Source organism: Marmota flaviventris, chromosome 8 (assembly GCF_047511675.1).
Source record: "Marmota flaviventris isolate mMarFla1 chromosome 8, mMarFla1.hap1, whole genome shotgun sequence".
NCBI lineage: Eukaryota > Metazoa > Chordata > Mammalia > Rodentia > Sciuridae > Marmota > Marmota flaviventris.
The window spans coordinates 64,454,152-64,473,116 of NC_092505.1; the positions used below are offsets into that span (position 1 = coordinate 64,454,152).

At 33.0% G+C, this 18,965-nt stretch overlaps 1 protein-coding gene across 3 annotated transcripts in view; it reads right to left on the reverse strand.

Moving 5' to 3' along the window:
- Positions 1 to 447: 447 nt before the first annotated feature.
- Positions 448 to 18,965, reverse strand: part of Gramd1c (GRAM domain containing 1C) — a 33,732-nt gene continuing 15,214 nt past the window's right edge. For 2 of the 3 annotated variants that reach the window (XM_071615816.1, XM_071615818.1), the window contains 9 exons: positions 17,700 to 17,837; positions 12,825 to 12,943; positions 11,275 to 11,417; positions 10,417 to 10,520; positions 8,955 to 9,131; positions 7,882 to 7,933; positions 5,933 to 6,043; positions 5,580 to 5,685; positions 448 to 1,019 (listed from right to left, as the gene is read on the reverse strand). In XM_071615816.1, coding sequence (XP_071471917.1) covers positions 939 to 1,019; positions 5,580 to 5,685; positions 5,933 to 6,043; positions 7,882 to 7,933; positions 8,955 to 9,131; positions 10,417 to 10,520; positions 11,275 to 11,417; positions 12,825 to 12,943; positions 17,700 to 17,837 — 1,031 coding nt within the window. In that variant the 3' untranslated portion in view covers positions 448 to 938. Of the gene's footprint in view, positions 1,020 to 3,397; positions 3,470 to 5,579; positions 5,686 to 5,932; positions 6,044 to 7,881; positions 7,934 to 8,954; positions 9,132 to 10,416; positions 10,521 to 11,274; positions 11,418 to 12,824; positions 12,944 to 17,699; positions 17,838 to 18,965 lie in introns of those variants that run through there. The other variant, XM_071615817.1, reaches the window with a different exon arrangement.

The following is an 18,965-nucleotide window of genomic DNA, read 5'->3' on the forward strand; positions in this document are numbered from 1 at the left end:
CCTCCCTCTACCAAACACACAGAAGTGGCTACTGAATGGTAATACACAGATTATTTTCAACCAGACAAGTCACTTCCTCCATGGAAGACTGCTAAGCTGAACCCAAGCTTAGTTCAAGTATGCATTTGATCTGTCATTAAATGCCCAGATTTTAACATCATCTGGTTTTTTAAACCCAGGGGATGGCTCTTCATTTTGAGCATTTGTGTCCTACATATTTCCTTTTCCTAAATTGCCTCTTATGCCATTTGATGCATAAAGAGGCAAGATAATCTCACCTCTGCTACCTTAATAAAAAATAACTCTTTCATAAAGATACAACATGGCTAAGGAACCTTTCTGATAATAACCATCAACATGCAGATTCAAAGGTTTGACCACTGAATTTGCATGCCAAATAAATGGAGATATTGTAATATTTTACACAAAATCAGAAATGTCCTGTATGCCTGAAAACTGATCCTTTAATATTAGTAATGATTTAGAGGTTTCTTATATTATCTTCTTTAGTCTCTTAAGCTTATCTCAACTGTGAAAGCAGTCTACTGGACACTTATTGGTTCTGTGCTAACAGATAAATTTAAAGCATCAAACTTCCAAGCCTCAGTGTAGAAAAGAGGCTGTACCATTCAATTCAGAGTGTTTGCTTTTCTCTTTTTTTTTTAATCACAGCATTTCAATTCCAGAATATATTTCATGGTTCACTGAAGAAGTTCACAGCTTAAAAACATGTTTTAGGAAATGAAAGGATAAATTTATAAGGCCATCAGAGAATAATTATCAAATAAATGTTATTAAAAAGAATTTCATATTAGGAATCCAAATAATATGAAAACGTGGAAATGTTCATATGACAATGAAAATCCTTCATCCTCTGACTTTCTTCCTAAGGTTTTCTATTAGTTCCAAGTATTTCTACAGTTTCAATCCATAGATCACTAGCTTTTGACGGCCATGCCAGTTTTGTTCTTATTTAGTAGATCGAAGGTTTTCTGAAGCATAATGAGTGAGCTCTTCAGCTGCAAACAAAATTAATTTTCAAAGTCAGATTTTTAAAATTCTTTGATTATTTTATGCCAAAACTTTACAATTAAATTCAATAGAGTTTTGTTTATACAAATAAAAACTGAATATAACACACTCAATTCTTTAGGATATCTGCTGTTTGCTACACAGTTCCCCTCATCAGCTGGAGTACTGCATTTTTTCCTACTACTTTATATTCTACTTTCCAATATGTCCATTAATCAAATTATCCCGGGTGAAAGGCTCATTTTCTTAAATGGTTTCTGAAATTGGACTGGTCTCTTCACTATTCCTACACAATTTAAGTTCCACTGATGGGCTGTTCCTTACTATTATGTTCATGTTCCTGTTCGCGCATCTAAAACTTATACATACCCTCTGTCTCTGTGGTTTTCCTTAATCATGTTGCTTCTAAACCCCCAGAATAATACCTTTACTACTTAACACTCTGATGCTGAATTTTATACTTTTCTTAGTCTTTAACAATACACATGGATGTTGATTTCTCTAATAAAATTATAAACAACTTGGGACGAAGAATTATGTCTTATTCTTTCTTGTATTCACTCATTCATTCCACAAATATTTATTGCTTATCTATTACATGCTGATCACTATTCTAAGACTGAGTATAAATAAAATGGCTCCCCACCTTCATGGAGCTTACAGACTAGTGAGGGTTACTAAAATGAATAGTCACATACATAAGTATAAACTTAGACATTTTATTTATTTATTTTTGTGGTGCTGGGGCTTGCTTACATAAGCACTATATCACTAAGTTATATCTTCAGCCCTACTTTATCACATTTTTAACATAAGTAATTAGAGGAAAATAGTATTTTCTGAAATGAGGTTCACTAGAAGGGAATTGAGTTTTGTTCTGATTGATTTGCAATGCCCATTAAGTCGTTAGGGTAAAGCTCAGGAAAGGGGGTCAGAGTAGGAAGTACAGATTTTGGGTTTGCTGCAGCTTGACTATATCACCTCCAAAATTCATGTTAAAACTTAATCCCCAAAGCAACAATATTAACAGATGTTGTCTTTAGAGAGTGATTAGGTCGTGAAGACTCTGCCTTCAGAGTAGTGCTCTTATAAAAGGGCTGAAGGAAACTAGCTAGGTCCTTACACTTAGATGGCACCATTTATGAGCAATAACCCTCAGACACTGAACCTGCCTATTCCTTTATCTTGAATTTCTCAGCTTATGGAACTGTGAGAAAGTTCTGTTATTTATAAACTATCCAGTCTCAGGTATTTTGTCATAGCAGCACAAGACAGTAAGGAAGGAGTCAGAAGCTAATGTGATTATTTAAAGTTAGGGGAGTAGATGAGAACACCTAAAGGGAAAGTAATGGAGAAGGAAAGAGAATCTATCACAGAGCTCTAAAGCATTTGGGCCAGGAAGAAGTGAGTATAAGAGTTGGTTTTGACCAACAAAAAGTAGCTTTACATTATTCTAACTGAAAGAAGACAGAAAATAACACATCTTATATAAGCCATTTATATGAAATGTCCCAAATAGGCAAACCCATAGTAATGAAAACAGATTGGTGTGTGCCAGGGGGGTGACTGCTAATGTGTACAAGGTTTTCTTTGGGGGTGATGACAATACTTAGGAATTAGATGGTGGTGATAGTTATACAGACTTGTGAATATAATAAACATTCTTTAAAAGGGCGAATTTATATTACTTGAATTATGTCACAATGAAGCTTTTGATGGTTTTAAAGAAGGCAAGATTAGCTATATTTCAAGAAAGGTGTGGTCAGTTTCAAATAGTGCTGACACTAAGATGAAGACTTTAAAAAGACATAATTTTTACATGCTAAAGATCACAGAAAACCTTATCTCAAACAATATCCATAAAGGGAATAACAGGGAGAGAAAATGCATACACTCTACTTGCACCCTCTTCAAACCCTACTAAAAGTACAATAAAGGGATTTTCTTCCTCCTTTCTTGTTTTTTTCTTTTCCTTCTTTTTTTAGTGGGGATTAAACACAGGGGCAGTCATCACTGAGCTATATTTCCAACCCTTTTTTAAAATTTTGAGATAGGGTCTCACTAAATTTTCAGGTTGGCATCAAATTTGATATCCTCCTGTCTCAGCCTCCCAAGGAGTTGGGATTATAGGCCAGGCTTGTGCCACTCTATGTGCCACACCTTTCAGAGGCACTACTAGAGAATGTGCTCCATTAAAAGGAGAATGCAAGGCCTGGGGATACAGCTCAGCCACAGAGCACTTGCCTAGCAGGCGCAAGGCCCTGGGTTCAGTCTCTAGCACAGCAAAAAGAAAAAGAAAAAAAGCCAAGAAAGGAAAACATGGGACATGGAAAGCTAGGAGACAGACAACAGAAATCCCCAGGAGGACAGCTGCACACCAGATACAGGATCACCAGACCTGACTAGAGTTAGTCAGAAGGCTCCATCAGTAGAATACCTGAGTAAATAAAGATTTTGAGAAGAGATCTGTAAACAGAATTAGGAGATGAAATGCTTATAAGTAATACTGATAAACTCATCAACTATAATAAGAACTTTAAGGATAATAAAAAGCACAGAGAAGGTAGTTATGGTTTAATTTTATGGCTCTCATCTTGGAATAGCAAACTTGGTCAAAACAGCAAATACTGAGTATTGTTCTAACCAAAATTATAACTTCACTGGAAAGATAATAGAAATCTGAAATGTATGTGTGGTGGGTGGGAGGTAGGAAAGAAAACCAAAACCTTGTTTTCCATAAAAGAAAGTCAAAAGATAATGTCTAAAACTGAAAAAAAAATCAAGAATTAACAATACGTGGTTGTTGACAAATACGGATGTAAGCAAAAGAGTGAACTGAAAGAGTTACATATGAACTTCAGGAAAGAAATGGGGGAAAGAGTACTGAGATTGCCACTTTTCTGAATAAGCCTTGTAGAACAAGTTAATTCTTTATGTGAAGTGATTTTTGATGAAAATAAAAATTGAAAAATGAAATATAAAGTATGACAGCCAAAGTGCCTGACCATGAAAAGAAGTAGATATAAAGGGGTAGAAAACAAATGTGGGTAAAGCAGGTTTGTTAATGTAGAAGATAACAGAGCAGAGTTAAGTGCTGATGGTCAAGATCTATTTGATGAGGGAGAATGAAAATGGAGAGGTAATCCCAGCTACTCAGGAGGCTGAAGCAGGAGGATTAGCAAGACATTGTTTCAGTATAAAGGTCTGGAGTTATAGCTCTGTGGTAGAGTGCCCCTGGTTTCAATCCTCAGTAGTAAGATAACAAGGGAACGAATGAAGGAAGGTGTGGAGAAGCTAGAGAAGTGATGGATGAAGTCACCCACTAACACACACTGGAACTTTACCTCCCACAGGTGGAGGAGTGTTTCTAAAATTAGTCAAGAAGAGAATGGGGGTGCAAGGATAGGATGATTTATAGATTGATTATCGAAGGAAGAGGGAAAGTTTCTCTTTTCTCCATATGGCACAGTCATCAATTGAGAGGGAAAATGGGAGGAGAGGGCAAGGGGAAAAGTGAACACCATCTGTCCTTGCTGAGGGTGGGAGGAAAGTCACTAAGGAACTGTAGGTACAGCATATCTGAGAAGCACCAAGTTGAAGCTGTAACCTTAGTGCCCACATGAAAGTCCAAGAACTATAATTGAATATTCTTAAAAAAATACATATATATACATAGAAGAAAGAGAAGGGGCTGTGGTTGTGGCTTAGAGGTAGAGTGTATACCATGTATGAGGCACCAGGTTTGATCCTCAGCACCACATAAAAATAAAATAAAGATATTGTGTCCACTTATAACTAAAAAATAAATATTTTTTTAAAAAAGAAAGGGACAGAAGGAAATGAACTATTAACAGTAATTGTATCTGAATGTTAAAACTATATATTCTCTTGTAATACTCTCTATTTTTTAATTTTGAAAAGTGAGTGTGTTATAGTCATAATGGAAATATTAATCTTCACTTTTCAAAGGAAATTCTAAGTCTAGTTCATAGAACTAACTAGCACATACTGGTGAGACCATGTTCAAGAGAGGACAATAACAAAATAATGAAATTACCTAAGTATTCACTGTAATGAAAAACTGGTAAAATAATTATGTCACATTTATACAGTTCAACCCTATGCAGCTATTAAAAGAACAGGAAGTGCTTTATATGGTGACACAGAAGTATCACTAAGATATATCATTCATACATAAAAGAAAAATAATGAAGAGTGTATATAGGAGCTACCACTTCTATAAAAATTTAATTTTAAGCATAAAATTTTACTAGAAGACCAGTAAAAAGAACGAAGTACATAGATATATACATACTGATATATACAAACATTTTCAAAATCTATTACTAATTTTAAAAAGAGGATACTCAACAATGTGTATACTATGTTCCCAGTTTTGCAAGAATAACACAATGGCTACATACATAATATGTATAATGCAGAAATTTTCCTTAAATTATAGTATAGGAAATATTCTCTCATAACCACAGCAACTGCTTCACACTGGTATGAAGATATTAAGTACTTTGGTACAGACATTTGCCTACCTGTTCAAGCATCACTATGGAATCTTGGAGTACTCCTTTTAAATGATGAGCCTGATCTTTGTTCTTTTTAATGTTTTCAGTTCTTGAGACAATATCAGAGGCTAAACTGAAAGAAAAATAACATCCCAAATCAAGAGAATAGCTTCTGAACTTTCATTTCCAAAAATTGTCAGTGCCCCATACATTGCAAACAAAATACAAAAGTAAACAAACAAACAAACAAAAAAAGCTAATTATGACTACAGGGTAATGAGGAGACCAGAATTTTTAAGACTGGAATTAGATTTTTCTACAACTAAAGAACTGCTGAAATAATATGGTGAAAACAGGCTGGGGAGTGGGATGACACTTACTTTAAAGATTTCTCTTCTCGGAGGTGGAGACGGTAAAAGGACTGAGCAGCATATTCTACCTTTGACAGCTTCAGAAACAGTGTCACATTCAACAAAACTAGCAACAGCAAACTAAACAGAACAAACCATACCTGGTTAATCCATACTTATACCTCAAGCATTGCTAGTACACAATATATATGCAAAAGCCTCAAAAAATGTGTATTTCTAAGACTATTTGCTAATCACTTAAATAAATCATCCCTATTTTATTGTGTTAAATAATTACTTTTAAATATTAAGTGAACATTGGGAAAAAAAAGATGGAGGGTAACTAGAGTAACAATAAAAGTCTTTAAATAACTCCAACTCACAGGTTGGGATTGTATCTGACATCTCTCCTCTCTGCTTGGAATCCCAGCCAGTATTGATATGTGACCACCAGCTTAGAAATCTACCAGGTAAGCTTTCAGGATCTATTTTTGGGTACTTTGGCTTAAGCAATTATACACCCATAATGCTGCATTTTAAAAAAGGAAATGAAGATCGATATGCAGCTGATCTTAGGTGGATAATGATCTATCTCTTTATTCCCAGTGGAACCAAAAAGAAAAACTAAACAAACAATTACCATTTAGCAAAACTTTCCTCTTGTTCATCCTGGAAAAAGGAAGTATCAAATACCCAGTATACAATAATGTTGTCAAATATAAAATGTTATATGTTAAATATACTTAATGTATTGGTATTCATAGCAACCTTTCAAGTGAATGAATACATATCTTATTACACATATATGCAAATATATAGATGACACCATATCTACTTTTTTTCTGTTAAAGCAATGACTTGACATTAAAAATATATAATGGAAGTTTGTGATATAGTTCAGTGGTAGATCTTCAGCACCACAAAAATAAAAAATAATTCACCTTTACCCTTCAAGAAAATGATTTAAGAAAAAGAAATTTAAAGGTAGCAAGAAAATAAATCTATAAAATTATTATGGCATTGAAATTATATAGGGATCAATATTTCAATATTTGACTATAAATTTTCTGCAAAGTAATGCAAAATAACATTGATAATATCTGCCATTCATTATTGTCATAGAAAGTCAATTTAAGCAAAATATGATAGCATTTTATAAAACTCAAAGGAATAACAATATTTACTGATTTGAAATCTATAATAAGAAAAATAATTAATATAAAAGCTTCATTCCAAAAAATTATCACCCAAAGTGTATCACTGAGTCAGAACCAATTCAATCAATTTAAAGGACTATCTCAAGATTCATATAGACCCATGTAGATATTAGTTCTCTAAATATAAATGGTTAAGTAGATTCCTAGAGTGTACCCTGAGATTCAAGTACATACACAAACACACGCACGCACGCACACGCATATATACATAAACACATCACTATGTGATGCTCAGATTACTTGTGTTGGAATAACCTGTGGAGTGTGCTTTAAAATACTGATTATTGATCCCTAGTAGAGATCTACCCAATCAATCTCTGGGACTGGGGCCAAGAAATTCACATTGTAGCTAACTCCCCAAGTGATTCTTAAACACAGTATATGGTAAGAACTACTGACCTAATCAAATAGAGTAAAATAGTATCATTGAGACTTTACCAGCATGTACACATAAGTATTCCTTTGAAATTTATGGAATTTCCCATAAAAACCCATAATAGTAGAAATGGATCTGATTTGTTTAAAAATTTTTAAAAATGTTTTTGAAATACATACTTGTATTCCTCCAAATTTAACTATATGAAAATCATACATCAAAAACTACATACTGAAACCTATAAAATTGCTGGGTTTGTAGGCCAACATTGGTCAAATAGTAGTAATTTCAACCCAATAATATACAAATGCATCCAAATTCTTTGGGAAACTAGTTAAAAGTAAATGAAGACACAAATAAAATGAGCATTCACAACAAATACTTACAAAATACTCATCACCACAATAACAGCAGTGTTACAGGTGTTCATTTTCTTTCCTGAAGATCACAATAAAAAGGCTGCATTAGAGTGAAGATTGTGATTACAACTGATAAAAATTTAATGTTCATTTGAAAACTGAAAAAGAAATTTTAAAAGTTATAAGATAAAGTGATTTAGGGTAGTTTTCCCTGTGCCTCTTTTTTGATTTCTTGTATCCTATGTAAGGCAGAAAAAAATTTACAAAGAAAAACCTACATTAATCCTTCAAATTTGGGGTATATTACAAATTAATTTACTCTAAAATTAAGCAATTCATTACAGCATGTGTGATATACAGCTAAGTACTAAAAAAAAAATATGTGAGCTGGATTTATGTACAGAGCTTCCTTCCTTTTAAAAAAAATCATTCTCATCTATTCACTGTTGCCTACACTTTTAAATTCCAAAATTAAAGAGCCATTAATCTTAAATAGTGTTAAACATTCACACTAAGGTATAAGCCTAAAGAGGATTTGATAATGTAGGAGAATGAGAGGTATGACAATTTTATAATGCTGAGAAGGCAGAAGCAGCAAAATGTCTTCAAAATTGAGAGTGGGGATAATAAAAGTCAATTCCATCTTTGAAACTTTCCTAAACTGGCCCTGACAGTACATAAGAACAGTCTTCTCAAAGATAGAAATCAAATGAGTGAAGTGATCCAGAAGACAGGACAAGCTATTGTGGTGGGACTGTGGCCAGCAGAGGAACACACGCACGCATCTGAAGGGGCAGCAAGGAGGAAGCTCTAACCAACTGCTGCTGTGAAGGGTTGTCAGATCTGAGTTTTTGTATAAAAATGTCCAATTTTTAAAATGCTGTGTGGGTTAAATAGAATACTTTTGGCCATATGCCTGCCATTTTAATAACTGCTCCTTTATGCTTTAGTATTTGTTATCTTTAAGGATCTCAAGAGTGTGATAAACATTATCAAAATGATAGGGAAGAAAGACAGACATCCTGACATACAAACAAGGGAGACCTTCTGCTTTCTATAACTGAGCTAAAGTCCTTCATCTGTTCACCAACAACAGCTACCTGTAACATCCCCTTTGGTCTCTAAGCCCATATCTCCAGAAGAATGCTGAGAAGAAAGGTTAGGAACTGTTTCTGCTGTTCGGTTGAAAGTTCGCCTTCTCCTCCGCAGGCAGCTAAGTTTTCCAGGGTCTTCAATAGATTGATTTAACGAAGATTCTTCCATTAACAAATCTGATTCTAAGAAGGAAAACAAAATCTTTAAATACAGGGAAACCTTCTCAACTCTAAGATAGTAGGGTTTTTTAAAGATTTAACTATCTGTTAGATTCTTATGGCCTAGATTCAAACTTTATTCTTAATGAAAAGCTTTAGAGAGTATGATGACCCCCATAATGAGGTTTTATTTTTCTAGGAAGAATGTGTATTAACAAATGATGGGATCATCAATGCCAATTTGCCATGTGCTATATTAAATATTAATGTAATGGTTTCAGTTATGGAAACAACAGGCCACCCACTTACAATGGATCATTAGAAAAATCTCCAAAATATGCTAAGATACTTGTCAACCTCAAAGGAAGGACTAGCATATAATAGTTTTAATTTTCAATGAGGGTTTGCAAGAAAGGAAGCACAAGTAAAAAAAAAATCTACACAAGCTGAAATCCTCATTTTTGTTATTTCTTTCAACCTTTTCCTTCACAAGATTTTTTAAATTAGCTCATTATTCAGTGACCAAAATAATTTTTGAGTTTTATTTTCTCTGCTTCTGATGAGAAGTTTACTAATGAAATAGTCAAAGAGAATAAGGCCAGGAAAATAATCAACAAAACTAAATGATACTATGAAATGAATGACCTCCAGTTTTTCCTCAATTAAAATTACATTCACATATGTATATATTTAAAAACATCCAAACAGAATAGCTGTATCACTTCCCCAGTCACTCCTTAGTACCTACCTCCACCAAATCTATACATGTATATAACACCATTGGTAAGTGGGCCTCCACAAGTCCAGGAAACCTTCCACAAAGAAGAAAGTTCCAGATCTTAGAGAGCACAGGATATATCTGTGACCTGATCACATAATCCTCTCTCTGTATTCATCTTTCTTGGTTCCTTGCAGAGGCAGGGGTTGTGATAGCTCTTCACTGTATAATACTGGACAAGTCACTTAACCATACCATGTTTCAATTTCCTCTATACTAAAGTGGAAAAGCATAATCATTCCTATTTGCAGGGCTGGATGAGTATGAAATGAGTTAGTATTTATAAAGTACAAAAAATTTTATTATATATCTGGCATTAATAAACATTATGTAAGTGTTTGATAGACCATTAAAAATCTGAAGTTTTGAAATCCCATAAGAGATAGAGCAAGTAGGGGATTTTGAACCACTTTAGTGAATCATTCCCACCATCATCTATTGTCTCCTGCTATGAATCCAAATGAAAAAGCAATTTATCTTATTAATAAGTGCTACCTTTACAGAAATAGATGCATCAAAAACTTTACAAACCAAGCTGTTTAAAATACTGCTCCAAAGAACTCCAGGAATTCTTTTCAATTAAAGATTTGACAAGTCCCCATGGTTGTTTTCTGTATTTCAAATCTGTGGAAACTCTAATAGGATAAGAAGGAAAAAATATTTATTTAAGGTCATACTATAGTTATATTAATATTATAATTAAATGAAAGATTATATTCAGTGGAAAGCCAAAAGGATTCAAAGTCATTAAGATTTTAAAAGAAAATTTGTTCACTAATAATGCCTTCAAAAAACTACTGAATTGTTAATAATTTCATCAAATTCTCCTTTTAAATACTTGCTATTATATTTCTTTCCTTTCTCTAATCCTGAATTTTTCTTACTGATATAGCAATCATGGCTCTAAATAAATGCTAAATTTTCTTCATGCCTTGTATGAAATTTCTAGTGGTCACATATTTGTTAAGAGTAACCACATTAACTAGGACTAGGCCAGGCATATGATAGCTCATCACACTTCAATGCACCAATCCTCACTTCCCACTGCAGCCAGTTACTGCTCGCCATCTGCTCCCCCAGAACTCCCAGCCCCCCTGCCCTAAAATAAGGTCATGGGATGAGTTCAGGGCAATGGACTGTGAGCTCAATTCTATAGCTTTCTCTTTCTATAGCAACTGAAATGACACTTATGGATTGTGTGGTAGGATGTTAAAGCTGTTATCAATTGGAGTCTCGGGTAAAGAGCCCCACCCCTCTTCTGATCTCTGAGGATATATAATTTAAGCAAGAAATAAAGCTTCATTGTATAAACCTAAAAATTCAGGGTTAAAATGTTACCAGAGCATAATTTAGCCTACTCTGACTATACACTCATTGATGATAGCTCACCTTAGCCTGCATTTCTGTTTTGAAGATGGGATGATACAGTATCTGTTCAGTGTATAGAAGTAATCATGGTAGGGGACATCATGTGTCAGTACTTCTGAATCTATTAAATAAAATTGTGCTTCTCGACTTTCTTTATACAGTGTCTGCCAAAATAAGATTTTAAAAATGTTGGCATGTACATTTTAACAATTTTATAAGTTTTTTGGCAATTTAGAACATATATACTAGAATTCCTTCCCAGAAGTTACAAAAGACATGAGAAATCTATATACCAAGCTAGAAGAACCTCCACGTTGACTGTGACATCTATGAAGTGAGAAGGGGCCCACAGAAATAGATTTAATGTCCCACTGTCATTTCACTATACAATTAATTTTTTATTTTAGGCATGAGGAGGGGAAAGGAACCATATAATCTCTTGAATGTTTCTTAGTTTATAAGAAGTTTTAAATCTTTGCATTGGAGGACATTCAAAAATCAACTGAATAATACAAAAATTCATCAAAAATAATACAAAATTTATCAAAGTTTAACCAAGCCACCCTTCACCCAAATAGCAAAGGCAACCAAAAAATATTGCTTTTGTTATACCAGATTTAAAGTGGCTGTCAGATAAACCTTCCTCATTTTAACCATATCTTTTCTACCTATCCTCTAAGAGGGGAAAATGAGGTTTCCAAGGTTATTAAAGATTCCCTGATACAAAAATACCAAACTTTTCTTATATGTTTGACAATATTTAAAAAAATTTAAAAGGTAATGAACAAAACTGCAAAAGCATAGATTATAATGGGTATTTACAAAACAGGTACATTACACTTAAACACAAGTTGCCAATACTGTCATTATTGATTATAGTATTGATTACTCCAAGATAGTGCCAAACTGGTCATTAAATAGCTTATGTTTGGTTTCTTTCCCATGTTTCACAATAGCCATCTAGTTATTTGGTACTAAGTTTTGACATGATTCTGCAAGTTGGATTTTAGAAGTGCTCTTTTTAAAATATTTTATTATGAAAAATTGTTAACACAGTAGAAGAAATGAAGTATAATGAGCCCTCATGAGCTCATCAACCAACTTTAATAACATTATCTACTGCCCAATTTTTTTTATCTGTACCCAACTCCCACATTCCCTCCTTCTACCACCATTTTTTTGCCTGGCTAGATTAGTTTTAAAAGAATCTCAGGCATCAATATACTTTCATTCATAAATATCTCAGCATATCTCTTTTACACACACACAGACACACACACATATACTGATATATTTCTTTTAAAAATAGTGTGTTCCTTAAAACACAGCTACAGTGCCATTATTATGTATAACAAGTTAATAATTCTTTTTAACAGGTAGTTTATTTAATTAAGTTTGGATTAATATGGTTTATATGCCTGGTAAATCTCTTGTAACCTCCAACAGTCCCCCTTCCTTTTTTTTTCCTCCATTTTTTTGTTGAAATTATCTTGTAAATTGGTGACTATGGTAGACAGGTTCTCTCTCATCACACACACGATTCTTTCAGAATACTGACAGGATAGGCATACCTGCTTTTCAGTGGCAGCAGTGCACTTTCTAGTAAGTGGATTATTAAGGACTATAGTGTAGGTCATGTTTCTCAGTTGATCACCTCCAGATTCTACAGTCCAAGGAGTAGACACTACATCTAGTCATGGGAAACATAAAACATGTTAGCTCTAGAAATTTTAAGTGCATGACTTTAAATAGAATCAAAAGTATTATTTTAGAATTAGTTTTTAAAAAATGGTTTGCTTTTGCATTTTTTTCCTACAGTGTGGGAGACCAAACTTAGGGGCTAGCACATGTTAAACAAGCACTCTACCACTGAGCTATAACCATCAGCCCTAAATTTTTATTTTTGACCAATCCTGAGCCCCTTATAATTATGTATGTTCAATGCTGAAGAAAAAGAAATTAGCTGGGCATGGTGGAGCACACATGTCACCTCGGCTGCTCAGGAGACTAAAGCAGGAACTTTTCAAGTTCAAGGCCAGCCTGGTCAACTTAGTGAGACCCTGTCTCAAAACAAAAAGGTCTATGGATGTAACTCAGTGGTAGAATACCCTGAATTCAACCCCAATGCCAGAAAAAAGGAAGGAAGGAAGGAAGGTGGGGAGAGAGGGAGAGATTAAACATTAGATAGTCTTATGTTACATATACATGTGTTTGATCTACTTATTCCTAAACTGTTTCTTATTAATACAATTTTTCTTTTTTTTTAGAAGATAAAATTAAAAGTTGGTTTAGCTATAAGCTTCTCTTTAAAGTCCCCAGTACCTATGGACAAAAGTAATGGCAACAACCTTATCAAACAGAACAATACTTCAATATACTATCATTGAGGACAAAACTTTAGAAGACATTTATTTTTATATAACAATATGACCTTGATAACCACTTGTAAAGAAATCACGTCAACATCATGAGAAGTCAGAATATTAGCAGTTTGTCTACAACATCTTCAATCAAGGTAAGGCAATAGGATGAAAAAATGATTACATTCTATATAAACATTTTTATATTAACAGGGCTATAGGAACATCTCCATATTTTTGACAGGATCTTGGTCAGAGTTCTATTTTATTTACTGAGGAACAGCACAGTAAGTGAAAACACACTTTGAAGAGAAATGTAGCTCTAGATTACAGCACCATACAATTAGTTAAATACAGATAAAAGCAGTATGGACTCTATTCAAAGACCTGACACCTGATGGCACGAGGACAAATGGACTTGGGCAATAACTCAGTATGTTTTGCTGCTATTCACCAGCATTCTAAAGTTTAGGAGCCTTTATCTAACCTATTATCCATCATAAAAAAAAATGAAGCAAAGATTTATGATATAGTCAATTTTACTTAATTTCTTTTATACAGCTAGGCCTAGGGATTTAATTATGGACCATGAAGCTGCTTCTTGAGTATCTGGCAAAACCTTATAACTAAATTAAAAAGGCAACATCATGAACCATAAAATCTTTATCCAGGATTTGCTGAAAAAAAGGATTTATTTGGGTGTTCATAAAAGAAGATATACAATTAATTCTAAAATACTGTTTCGGAAGATTGCTTTGGTCATGTCAGCCTATTTCAGGAAAATGACATGAATAACCAATTGCATATCAAAACTGAAAGATATCATTGATTTCTGATATTTTAATTGCATACTATTCAATAAAACAATAAACAAGGATAAAAGAAAAATATCTATTTTCCCCTGTATGTTATGTTTGCATTTTTAACAATGTTACCAACAAGATGCACTAAATATCATTTGCCAGACATCACATAATTAACATCATATTAGAAATAAGTCCTCCAATATCTAAATAAAGTTCATGATAATATAAAAAAATACTAGAATGAAATTATAAGAAAAGTGGCAATAGTGTACAAAAGGACACATGAGTCATCTGATATACTGAGTTAAAGTAATAAAGTACAGAGCAGGGATTGTAGAACAAACACTTTAAATTTTTAATTTAAATATTTAATTTAAATATTTAAACTGGTGAAACTTAACACCCATTAGGATCCTTATTATTTTTTCTTTTTTATTTATATATGACAGTGGAATGCATTACAATTCTGATTACACATAGAGAGCACAGGATCCTTATGATTTTTAAAAAATAGAAAATAACAAGTGTTGGTGAGGATGTGGAGAAACCAGAACCTCTGTCCACTACTGGTGGGAATGGAAAATGGTATGATTATTATGGAAAACAGCGTGCTCTTTCTCAAAAAATTAAACATAGAGTTATCTTATGATGTAACAACTCCACTTGTAAGTATATACCCAAAAGAGCTGAAGGCAGGGACTTGAACAGGTATTTATACATCAGTATTCACAGCAGCATTATTCATAGTAGCCAAAAAATGTAAATGACCAAATGTCATTAGCAGATGAATGAATAAACAGAATGTACTACTGTATATGCGTACAATGGAATGTTATTCTGCCTTAAAAAGTTATAAAATTCTGACACATGCTACAACATGGATGAATAAACCTTGAAGGCATGCTAAGTGTAATAAGCCCATCATTTAAGGACAAATATTGTATGATTCCACTTACACAAGGTACCTAGAGTAGCTAAACTCAGAGACAGAAAATATAATGGAGGTCACCAGGAACAAAGGGAAAGGAAAAACAGAAAGTTATTATTTAGTAGGTTCAGAGCTTGCTTGGGATAATGAAGTTCTGAAAATGAATGGTGATAACGTTTCTGCAACAATATGAATGTACTAAATGCCTCTGAACTGTACACTTAAAAATGGGTCTTATGTATATTTTATCATAATTTTTAAAATTGATAAATCTAGGTAGAGGGTATATGGATGTTATTATACATGCAAATTCTTTTACATTTTCAAAATGAAAAATTTGTATAAAAGTACTGAAAGCTGAGTTTTTAATTACAGGTAGTGTCACACAACTGTAAATTAAGATTAAATAGAAGATCCACTTAAAAACTCCTTGTTTTTTTTAAAGATATCCAGTAGTGACCATTTCAATGCTGGAATTAGACTTAACCCACAATAGTCAATTACACAAAAATATTAAATTTTTACATTTTTAAAAGATGCCTTTGAAACTCATAATTAAGAAATACAATTCGATTACCAGGTAAAAGGTTCCAAGGACAGCAGTATGTTTTGCAGCCATGTGCAAATTGTCTTTTGAGGGAAAGTTTTTCCCTATAATCTTGCACTGTGCCTATAATTGTTCATTATAACATCAGATAGCAGATATAGTCATCCATATTGAAGCCAGGTATGATATCAGACAACAAATGTAATTATGTTTCAAAACCTGAACTTCATTTAGTATAAAGCATGGAATAAACATGCTAGTCCCTTTGGGGGTTTTTCAGCCATAAAAAAATGGCAGTGCAATGTCAATAGGCATCACTTAGAAAATTAAGGGAAATAATAAATCTGAGTCTTCTACTTCTCCAAGTAGAAATGAATAACAATAAAATATAAAATAAATTCCAAAGAGAGATAATAAGTTAATATAAGATACTGAGTGAAGAGGAAAATTTATAACTCTCCAATAAGCCACACTTTAAAAAAAACACATTTTTAAAAACAAAAGAAAGTGATTTATTAAAACCATGAATCAATATAATCACAAGAGTCAATATCTATCAATTAGAAATATCTTTGCTATTCTACTGTGTATAAGAAAAAATTGATTTTTATATGTAGAAACAATATTGATAATATCATCTATGAATATATAATTATGTTTACATAAAAGTTTCAAATAAAGGAATAACATTTAGTGGTAAATAAAATCCATAGATTAAAAATTTTATTTAAATTGATTATACAATAACTTTCTCATAAGCAACTTACCTTATGTCAATCTCTGATGCTGCTACATTCTAATTCTATATAGCAAACTAAACCACTTACTCCCAAAGTTAGTAAAGTATCTGGAAATGTTTAGGTTATATTCATTTTTAAACTATAAGATATTCGAGATATTTACCTTGATCATTGAAATCCTTCCAAATTCCTAAAAAACTTTATTTTTTTTCACTAAAATATATAATCTCAAATACATAGGTCCATGCTTTTCACAAAGGAAAGATATACATGTGCCCCACTCAGACTAAGATATAAAATGTCTACCAGTATCCCAAAAGCTTCCTCCCAGTCTTTACCCACTGACTCTCCACAACTGAAATCACTATGTCGACTTTATAAGTTTATTTTGTCTGTTTTTAAACTTTATATACAGAAATTATATACCATGTGTTCTTTTGTACCTGGTTTCTTAGCTTAACATTGTGTCTGAGGTTCCTTCATACTACAGTTTGCCATTGTTTTCATTAGTATATAGTATTATTCTATGGAAGCTTTGGAATTTATATATTTTATTATTGATAGATATTTGGAAGGTTCTGAGTTTGGACTATTATAAATAAAGCTACTGTGAACACTACAGCAGATGTCATTCAGAGAACTCATGTGCCCATTTCTCAGGGGTGTACACCTAAGGAGTGGAATCTCTGAGTTAGAGAATTCATAGCTTTAACAAACATTAGCAAACCATTTGGAAAGTGGTTGTTCTAGTTTATATTCTACCAGAATCCAGTTGTTCCACAGTGGATGCTTTTGAACTAGATTCATCCCAATTGAATAGATACATAAATGAATAAATATAGTTTTAGTTTTTAAAGGGTTTGAATTTATTTTAAGTAGCATCTGTCTAGTTAAACAATTAAACCATTCACGTGTGAATTTAACCCAACATTTAAAAACTAGTTTATATATCACCAAAATAATCAAAGCAGATCTAATATTTTCCCCTGATATCATAAATCAGTTTATATATGCTAAACATTCTAAGGATAGAATTTATCATTAGGAAAGAATACAAGGACCAACCTATTATATTTCTAGAACTGGAAAATCTCTGCATAAAGCGTGAACTAGTGAAGAGCAATTCAAACATCCTCTCAGCACTGATATGAAAAACTCGATTGATATAAAGTCTTCCTCGAAGATCTTTCTCAGGAAAATCTTCTAGAAAAACAAAAATATACACCAAAGAGAAGTTAAGAAAAGGTAATTTCAATGAGTGTATGTATGGGTATATTCTTTTGGGCACAAAATGTTTTTTAAATGTGATTACAATGATCATTGCATTCTAGTACACTATCAAAACTCCAAATAGAATAATATGTATGCACTATATATATTTATGTAAACATAAGTATGTATAGTTGACTACATATAATCAAATATTTCAATTATTAAAATCTAGAAAATATAGGAATATTTTACTGGAATGATATCAAACTCTTGATACTCAAAAGAATATTTCATAAGTGATTAAAACAATATTGAGGGCTGGGGTTGTGGTGCAGCGGTAGAGCGCTTGCCTAGTACATGTGAGGCCCTGGGTTCGATCCTCAGCACCACATAAAAATAAATAAATAAAGGTATTATGTCCAACTGCAGCTAAAAAATAAATATTAAAAAAAACAATATTGAGACACACAGCCATTAGTAGGTCCTATCTCTCCATACTCATACATTCAGTAAATATTTAGTCATCAATGGCTATAATATCTGCTATGCTCACTAGCTTGTCAGCCTGAATGATACAACCTGACTGCTAACTCCCCCAAGACAAGGATCACTATATTCACAATAATACCAATACCACACATTAAAAGAATAGGTATACCCTCTGAAAAATACTCTTCAAAGCCAAACAATGCCCAATGGAACACATTTGTTTTTTCTAAGAACTAATGACGATGTTGAAAACTAGCAAGTAAAGAAAGTTATATTTGTTCATCTCTTCTCATGCTCCCTGGAAACATTAGATAAAAATGGCCCATATTTACATAATATTTTCCATGTGTCAGAGGTACTAAGTACCTCTCACTGCATTCCTCCGAAAAAAGTGGTATCATCATCATCATTTCTATTTTACGAATGAGGAAATGGACACATAGAGAGAAGTGTCAGGGCTCCACTGACAAACCAGTGTCAGTGACTGGTTTGGGAACTGAACCCACTTCAGCTCTAGAGCACACAAGCATAACCTTTATTTTAGGCTGCCAGAAAGCATTTTACTTCAAAGAATCAAAAAGAAAAAGACAGATAGGTATAAGAACTCTGTATAATAAAGAAAAAAGTGAA